The sequence below is a fragment of the Tetrahymena thermophila genome, assembly GCF_000189635.1.
Source record: "Tetrahymena thermophila SB210 genomic scaffold scf_8254828, whole genome shotgun sequence".
NCBI classification, from domain to species: Eukaryota; Ciliophora; class Oligohymenophorea; order Hymenostomatida; family Tetrahymenidae; genus Tetrahymena; species Tetrahymena thermophila.
The window spans coordinates 70475-80273 of NW_002476581.1; the positions used below are offsets into that span (position 1 = coordinate 70475).

Sequence of the window (9799 nt, forward strand, 5' to 3'; positions counted from 1 at the left end):
ATCTGCCAGTTATATTTTAATCTTAAATATTATGACCTTACAAAATAAAAATACTACAAATGCAAATTTAAATTCTAGAATTATTTTAATTATAAAATCTCATTCATTTTTGAATGAAAAATTTCCATTAAAAAACAATATGTCCCTGCTGTGACATCTCTCCCCTTCCCCTGTAAATTCAAATTGGTATCATATTTTTAAAATCCTTATCTAAAAATAATTTAATATCATCTTTATTCTACCATATTAATAGATGGTATACATAATTAAATTTAAACTTTTTAAAATTATAAAATAAATTATTTTCCTCCCTATTTTTAACTTAATGAAAATTGATTAGTCTGTCTTTGGTTTGTAAAAATAATTAAATTCTATTGCTGATTTAATAAAAGTTTTTTGTTTGATTTTTTATTTAGTAAAAAATATTTGGATGGAAGCAAAATTAAAATTGATGCTAGTGATTTATTTAACTTGCTTGAAAAATAAGTTTTCAAACTAAAAAAGCTGATTTTTTTGAATATCTTAAATGAAATCTCAAATATATAATTAAGTATAAAAGCAATTAGTTTCTATTTTTTAACGACTAAGTTAAGCAAGCTTAGCTTTGAAATGTAAATTTAAGAATTTATTTTTAATTTATAAAAATAAAATATTATATTAAAAAATAAAAAATATAGGATTTTACTATTTTATTTTTTTTTTGAATATTTTAAATGAAATCTCAAATATATAATTAAGTATAAAAGCAATTAGTTTCTATTTTTTAACTACTAAGTTAAGTAAGCTTAGCTTTAAAATGTAAAATATAAAATTTAAGAATTTATTTTTAATTTATAAAAATAAAATATTATCTTAAAAAATAAAAAACATAGGATTTTACTATTTTATTTTAATATATATTTTTTATATTTATTTTATATAAATAAATTAATTAATTATTAATTATAAGATGGCAACAATAAAATAGGCTAACCAAATAAATTTTAAGTATTTAATCAGCATTTATTTTATCTCCATTAAAATCCAATAACTCCAGTTGAGGGAATTTAGCTAATAGCTTAAGTTTCAAGATAGCCAAGAAAATTAGTTGTAATTATTCCTCCTGTTCCCAAAGTGATAGAAAAATTATATTTTGTTGGCATCTGCTAATATAAAGAATTCCTGCATCTATATCAATAGCAGGATCTATAGATTTTAAACAGAGTTACTAATCAGAGTACTCATTTTCTTTTATATCTAGACTTTTAATAGAGCAAATAGTCGCAAATCTTAATAGAGATAGGTTAGCAACAAGTAAAACAATTGATCACATTTTATTTTTTTTAATGCTGATTAAAATTAATTTGTTTGATTTGATAAATCTTTATTAATATATTTCTTTTATAAATTGATTTTGAATAATTTATTCGCTTAAATTAATTTGATAGATACTTTGACTGATTATTCAAAATTGATGAATATTTAATAGCTGTTATGGATTTAACAAATAAATTAATCTATTTATTTATTGTAATATTTTTGATCAAATTAAAAAAAATTTGAACAAATTTTTGATCAGCTAGCACTAATCTAAAAAATATCTATCTAGTATTTTATTTAATAATTTATTTAAAACAAAAAATAGTAAAGTCAAAAATAAATGAAAGTTGTATTACTTTAACTGTCTTATTAACTGTTTCTTCTTGATAAATTTACTTCACTGATGTTAATAACTAACATTCTACCTATAAAATCGAGAAGCTACAAATAATTTATAGCTAAAATTACTATTATACTTCCCCTAATTCTAGAATTAATTTAGATAGATTCAGGAATATTCAAGTAAGCTACATCTTGTATTTTTTACATAACTTACTTTTCTTTTGACTTACAAGTTACTCTTCTTACTTTCAGCAAAAATGATATTTAAAGCATTCCCTAACAAAATATTCAACTCTGTAATAATACTATAACCTTGCTATGTCACTTTACCATTCCTGCATCTTTAAAATACACTAATTTCTGCTTTAATCAAACTTTAATTTATTGTTAAATTCTACAGCAATACTTTTAAAATGCGTGAGTCTTCAATTTGGATGCTCCCAGATAACAAATAACCTTAGCTTAGAATCTTAAATATTATAATTTTTGGTTTTGAGTGAAATTAATTTAATCAAATCAAATCTATTCACTTATCAGAAAAAGAAAAATGTTTAGTTAAATACACTTATTTATTTTAATAAAAACACATTTTTTTTCTGGTGAGGAAATTATTAAAAAGAAAATTGAATTTTATATATAAATTATTATAGCTTTTTATTATTATTATTTTTAAAATTTGATATTTAACATTCAATTTATCTTAAATCTAAATATTTTAAAAAGCTTAAACTAAAAAATAATTCTTATTTTTTATTTTATATTTTATTTTATGGTTTGAGAGAAAAGAATAAAATTAGCTTCTCAAACGTTTAAAGAAAAAATGTAATAAATAATAATATTTCTGATGTAAGCAGTTTTGTGCTTATACTAATTACTCAAAATAGATGATTTTTTCAATTAATTACTATTTAATTGTCAAATTAATCTTTATATTCCAATATTTTTAGTTTTATATTTAATAAATCTTTTATTAAATAATAAATCATCTTAAGTCATTTTCTGACTAGTACCAAATTGATTTAAAGGATCTAAAATGACTATTTATACTTCTTTCTATTTAAGAATTGACTTATTAATTAATTAATTTATCTAACTATCTAACTTCTTATACTGCATTCAGAAGAAACAAAATTTTATAAATTAACAATAATTAAGAAGATAAAAAAAGTACAAAAAAAAAAATGAAGGCTTTATTCGCTTTAGCTGTCTTATTAGTTACCGCTTCTTGCTAAGTTTACCCCATGAATGTGGGTAATGAATGCTCTACTGCTACTTGCTCTATAAGCTATTGGTAATACAATAATACCAATTTCAATTATACTTGCCCTGAGGCTGGAAAAAGTATGGCTAGATTCAGAATTGCTCAAGGAAACTACTTCTTAGATTTTGTTGCATATAATCCATTAACTTCTGACTCACCTGTTACTATTCCCCTCTTTTACAATCCTAATCCTAATTAAAGTGGTCTCTAATATTACTATTCTCTCTAATAAGGTCACAACTTTGTTATCTTGAATTGCACCCTTACTGCTGCTAAATAATTAACTAGCCTCTGCTCTAAGCACGCTTTAGTTGGTGGTAAGATTTACAAAGATGTTTTCCAAAATGCATGTGCCTTCGGTTTGGATGCTCCTAGATACGCTTTCTTACAATAAGAAATACCATTGGAATTCGAGTCTTCTATTTGATTTGATTTGATGAATACAAAATAATATATGTATAAATAATAATATTAAAAATATCTCTATTAGTAAGTAAATAAATAAATATACAAATATTATTTTTTGTTTGCTATTATTGAACTTTAGAAATCTAAATTATTTGATTGATTAAATTATTTAATTTTTCTAAACATTTTGCAATTAAAATCCTTGTATTAACATAGAGATTTCAGCTATTTACTAATTGTAAACAATATTATGTTTTTTGAATTATATTAATATTACAATATTAATAAAATATTATTGCTAATTTTAACTAATTAATTAATTTGTTATATTATTTGTTATGAAAATTTTGCTATTTAATATATTAAGAAATATCATATGATGTACCTAATTTTTAATTTTACCAAAAATTTTTAAAGGTAAAGTTTTCAGAAGAAGAAATAAAGATAATTTAGATTCTTAGATACCTTGAAAATGAATGAGTTATATTATATTTTTAATTGTATTTACTGATAAACTATTTGCTAAATTGCAAAAAAAATTTTTTAATATTTTTATAAAATGCTTCTTTTTAATGTTTTTTTATTAAAATTATGGTTTTTTGTTTATTTGTTTTTATTGCTGAGCTATTTTTTTAGATTTCTGATAATTAATCATTTTCTATTTTCACTTTTTAAAAAAATAATCTTAGTTATTTTGGTTATTAATTTTCCTAATTTTACTATTCTGATAAGAAATATGATTAAAATGAATATCAAGAAATATAAGAAAACAAAATAAATCTAATCTGAATTTGATTAATTCTTAGGTAATTAACACAAATATTTTTTGATGACAAAAAAATATATTATTAATTAAATTTTAGCTAATAGCTAAGGGTTAAATTAAAGTTGGTTAGAAAGTACTAATTAAATAAATATGTTATTTTCTATTATTCAAATATTTTATATTTATTCATCCCTTTTCACCACTTGTCTTGTCTGTCTATCACCACCATGAGAAATTTATTTTTAAGTAAACTAATCTTTTTGATTTAAGACACTTGCATTTTACTTTCAAATTTTATGATTCATTGATTTAGTTTGTCCTTTTATATTATATTAAATTAAAACGCACGAAAAAAAATGAAATATTATTTAATTTATTTTTTTAATTCAAAAATTTAAACTAAAATATTAAAAAACATTATTTTTTAAGGAAAAATAGTACAACCAAAACAAATAAACTAAATTTACTAAAGATGAAGTTCCAAATTTGAGAGAATAGTGCAATTCGCTAATGAAGAACCTAAGTCTAAAGCACCTTAGTCACCAATTTAATTCTCACTTTTTAAAAATTAGAGAAAGATTTTTATTAATTAGCAACTTAGAAGAAAAAAATGAAAAAAAAATATGAAATAAATTAACAAATAAATAAATAAATAATAAAAGTAAATGTTGAAAATAAATAAATAAATGAGTTAAATTAAGAAAGATAAATGAAGAAAAAACACAAGTACAATTAAAAATGAAAATGAAAAGTAAATCAAAAAAACAGCTTTTAAATAAATTAAAAAAGCATTTTTGTTTTAAATTCATTTTAATAAGGAAAAATATCACAATCCAAAACAAAAAAACAAACAAATAAACTGTTTTTACCGAAGATAAAGTGTTAAATTTGAGAGATTAGTGCAATTTGCAAAAGCAATACCTAAGCCTGAAGCACCTTAATCACCAATTTAATTGTCACTTTTTAAATATTGAAGAAAAAAATATAAAATAAATCAGTTATTTAGAAGGAAAAAATGTAGAAATAATATGAAATAAATAATTGATAAATAAATATAAAAAGCAAATGTTGGTTGAAAATAAACAAATGAGGTAAATTAAAAAAGATAAAATTGTTTTAAGTAAGTTCCTTTTTATAAGGAAAAATATCAGAAATCAAAACAATTAAACTAACTGTTTTTACCTTAGATAAAGTATCAAGTCTGAAAGATTAGTGTAATTTGCTAAAGCAGAACCTAAGTCTGATGCCCCTATTGAACCAATTTTATTGTCACTTTTTAAATATTGAAGAAAAAATATATCATTAATTAGCTATTTAGTAGGAAAAAAAGAAGAAAAAATATGAAATAATAGGAAATGAATTAATAAATGATAAAACCAAATATTAAAAATAAACAAACGAGTGAGTGAAATTAAGATAGATGGAAGAAGCAAAAACACAAGAATAATAAAATAGTAAATCAAATAAACAGCTTATAAATAAATCAAAAGAGTTATTTTGTTTTAAGTTCATTTTAGTAAGGAAAAATATCACAATCAAAAACAAATAAACTTTTTTTACTTAAGATAAAGCAACAAATTTGAGATACTAGTGCAATTTGCTAAAGCAGAACCTAAGCCTGATGCACCTGCTGCACCAATAAAATTGCCACTTTTTAAGTATTACAGAAAAAAAATATAATTAATTAATTGATTAATTAGTTATTTAGAAAGAATAATTGAAGAAAAAATATGAAATAATAAGATATGAATTAATAAATAATAAAAAAATGTTGAAAATAATCAAATAAATGAGTCAAATTAAGAAAGATAAATGAAGAAAAAACATATGTAAACTAAAAAAGAAAAATAAAAGTAAATAAAATAAAATAAACAGCTAATAAACAAATTAAAAGTGTTATCTTTTTAATTCATTTTATTAAGTAAAAATATCATAATCTAAAACAAAAAAACTGTTTTTACCTAAGATCAATTGACAAATTTGAGAGATTAGAACAATTTGCTAAACCAGAACCTAAACCTGAGGCACCAGCTGCACCAATTTAATTCCTACTTTTTAAATATAAAAAAAATATATAATTTATTAGTTATTTAGGAGGAAAAAATTAAGAAAAATATCAAATAATAAGAAATGAATTTATTAATAAATAATAAAAACATTGTTGAAAATAAACAAATGAGTTAAATTAAAAATGATAATTGAAGAAAAAAAGCACAAACAAATACAATAAAAAAATAGAAAATTAAATCAAATAAACAACTAATAAACAAATTAAAAGAGTTATATTCTTTTAAATTCATTTTAATAACGAAAAATATCACAAACAAACCAAAATAAATATACTAAATTTACTGAAGATAAAGTGTCAAATTTGAGAGATTAGTGCAATTTGCTAAAGCTGAACCTAAACTTGATGCACCTGTTGCACCAATTTAATTCCCACTTTTTAAATATTTAAGAAAAAAAATATAAATAATTAGTTATTTAGAAGGAAAAAATGGAACAATAAGAAATGAATTAATTAATTAATAATAAAAGCAAATAATGCTGAAAATAAACAAATAATTTAAATTAAGAAAGATTAAAGAAGAAAAACAAACACACAATAAAAAAGAAAAAAAAAAGTAAATCAAATATATAAATAAATTAAAAGAGCTCTATTGTTTTAAATTCAATTTAATAAGGAAAAATATCCCAATCCAATTCAATCCAAAACAAAAAAACAAACAAACAAACAAACTGTATTTACGCAAGATAAAGTTTCAAAATTGAGAGATTAGTGCAATTTGCTAAACCAGAACCTAAATCTGATGCACCTGTTGCACCAATTTAATTGTCACTTTTTAAATATTGAAGAAAAATATATTTATTATTAATTAGCTCTTTAGAAAGAAGAAAGAAGAAAAAATATGAAATAATAGGAAATGAATTAATAAATGATTAAACCAAAGGTTTAAAATAAACAAATGAGTTAAATTAAGAAAGATGGAAGTAGAAAAAACACAAGTACAATAAAAAATAAAAGTAAATAAACAACTAATAAACAAATTAAAAGAGTTTTATTGTTTAAAATTCGTTTTAATAAGGAAAAATATCACAATCCAAAACTAATAAACTGTTTTTACATAAGTAAAAGTGTCAAATTTGAAAGATTAGTGCAATTTGCTAAAGCAGAACCTAAGCATGATGAACCTTAATCACCAATTTAATTCCAACTTTTTAAATATAGAAATATATTAATATTATTAATTAGTTAGTTAGTTATTTAGATGGAAAAAATGAAGAAAAAAATATGAAATAAAAAGAAATGAATTGATAAATAATAAATACAAATATTGGAAATAAATAAATGAGTTAAATAAAGAAAGATAAATGAAGAAAAAAAACACAAATATAATAAAAAATAAAAGTAAATAAGCAGTCAATAAACAAATTAAAAGAGCCAGCCATGTTGCTTTAAATTCATTTTAATAAGGAAAAATATCACAATCCAAAACAAACAAACAAACAAACAAATAAACTGTTTTTACCGAAGATTAAGTTCCAAAATTGAGAGATTAGTGCAATTTGCTAAAGTAGCACATAAGCCTTATGCTCCAGTTGCACCAATTTAATTTTTACTTTTTAAATTTTGAAGATAAAAAAAAGATATAATTAATTATTTACTTTCAAGGAAAAAATATGAAATAATAAGAAAGAAAGGAAATAATAAAATATGTTCAAAATAAATAAATAAATAAATAAATAAATGTGTTTAATTAAGAAAACTAAATGAAGAAAAATAAGACGAATAGAATAAAAAATAAAAAGATAATAAATCAAATAAATAAATAGCTAATAAACAAATTAAAAGAGTTATATTCTTTTAAATTCATTTTAATAAAAAAAATATCACAGCCCAAAATAAAAAAACTAAATTTACTAAAGATAAAGTATCAAGGTTGAGAGATTCGTGCAATTAGCTAAAGTAGAGCCTAAGTCTGATGCACCTGTTGCACCAATTTAATTTTCACTTTTTAATTAATATTGAAGAAAAAAGGTATTATTAATTAGTTATTTAGAAGGATGAAAAAATATGATTTAATTGATAAATAATAAAACAAGTCTTCTTGAAAATAGACAAATGAATTAAATTAAAAATAATAAATGAAGAAAAAAAACTCAAGTACAATAAAAGATAAATAAAAAAGTAAATCAAATAAATAGCAAATAAACAAATTAAAAGAGTTAGTTATTTATATTCATTCTTTTAAATTTTTTTTAATAAGGAAAAATATCGCAATTCAAAATAAATAAACTTTTTTACCTAAGATCAAGTGTCAAATTTGAGAGATTAGTGCATTTTGCTAAAGCAGAACTTAAGTCTGATACATCTTTTGCACCAATTTAATTAGATCTAATTAAATATTGAAACAAAAAAAATATTTAATTAATTATTTAGAACAAAAAATATGAAATTTTTAAATAATAAAAGCAAATGTTTAAAATAAAAAAATAAGTTAAATTAATTAAGAAAGATAAACAAAAAAAAACATAAATATAATAAAAATCAGAAAATAAATCAAATAAAAAGCTAATAAAAACATTTTTAGAGTTTAAAAATATTGTTTGTTTAATATTTATTTTTATAACAAAAAATATCTCAACTAAAAACTTATAAACAGTTTTTATGAATAAAAAATGTCAAACAATAAAAATGAATAATGAATTTAAAAATTTAAATAGAAAATTAAGTTAAAATAACCAAAAAAACATTTGCATAAATAAAATGAATGAATTTAGCTGATAAATTATTTTAGAAAAATAATTTTTAAATAAACTGAAAGTTAAATATCAAGAAAATATTTATAAAATAAATATACCTCAGATCAATATGGAGAGCCTAATGAGATAAAAATGAAGAGCTTAAAAACTTTTTTTTTAGTAAAAATAAATTTAAAGTTTATTGATAAAAAAAAAAAAAAATAAATAATTACTTCTTCTAATTTGTTGTATTTAATCTATTATATCATTTATTTTTTACAAAAATAAATATTAAAATATTGAATAGAAATTTATGGAAATTTAATTAATTATAGGTGAATAAAAACAACAAATCAATTATATAAATTTATAAATTTGTCTTTAGTTAGATAGATCAATCAATCACAAAATAATTAGTGAAGTCAGTCAGTATTCATTATTAAATCTTAATATTTCTATTTCAATTGTGTACTTAAAAATACAGTAGGAACTAGAGATTGGACATAAATGATAATGAGAATGCGAACTCACTAACTAGAATTAAATAAATTTTTGATGTTTTAAGTGTATTTTTGTAAATAAAATCATTTTCATATTTTCAAATATCTTTAGAATCATTAAAATTAAATAAAAAAAATTAATACTATTAAAAAAACGAATAATTTTTAAAATATTAAATAAAATTAAAAATATGCAAGCAACCTTTCCTAAAATTTAATCTAGAAAAATATTTAATTTATTCTATTTTCATTCATTTTTGAATGAAATTTAAAATTAAATTTTTTTATGTTATTTTATTTAGAAAAATATAAAATATGTTTTTGATGCAATTCAAGGATAATATTTAAGATTAAAATATAGCTGGCATATACAAGTTTGGCATTTATATAATTAATTTAATAAGATATAGTTAACACTAAAAGTTTCAAATGATTTTTTCGTTTTTGGAGAAACCAAGAGGGTTGGCTTAAGAAAAATTT

The 9799-nt window shown here is 19.9% G+C and overlaps 2 protein-coding genes across 2 annotated transcripts in view; one reads left to right on the top strand and one right to left on the bottom strand. All coding sequences in view use genetic code 6, as the record gives it.

Moving 5' to 3' along the window:
- Positions 1-2822: 2822 nt before the first annotated feature.
- TTHERM_01062900 (hypothetical protein) lies at positions 2823-3329 on the top strand (the record flags this gene model as incomplete). The annotated part of the gene is made up of 1 exon (XM_971424.1): positions 2823-3329. The coding sequence occupies one exon, from the start codon at positions 2823-2825 to the stop codon at positions 3327-3329; it is 507 nt and encodes a 168-aa protein (XP_976517.1).
- A 966-nt stretch (positions 3330-4295) lies between these two features.
- The window catches only part of TTHERM_01062930 (kinase domain protein, putative), a gene marked incomplete at both ends in the record, with an annotated part of 8827 nt that continues 3323 nt past the window's right edge, over positions 4296-9799 (bottom strand). Inside the window, 12 exons of the mRNA XM_971427.3 lie at positions 4296-4395; positions 4544-4633; positions 4946-5035; positions 5259-5348; positions 5637-5726; positions 6038-6127; positions 6429-6518; positions 6826-6915; positions 7202-7291; positions 7607-7696; positions 7999-8088; positions 8383-8472. Of these exons, the coding sequence (XP_976520.3) occupies positions 4296-4395; positions 4544-4633; positions 4946-5035; positions 5259-5348; positions 5637-5726; positions 6038-6127; positions 6429-6518; positions 6826-6915; positions 7202-7291; positions 7607-7696; positions 7999-8088; positions 8383-8472 (1090 nt within the window). The remainder of the gene's footprint in view (positions 4396-4543; positions 4634-4945; positions 5036-5258; positions 5349-5636; positions 5727-6037; positions 6128-6428; positions 6519-6825; positions 6916-7201; positions 7292-7606; positions 7697-7998; positions 8089-8382; positions 8473-9799) is intronic.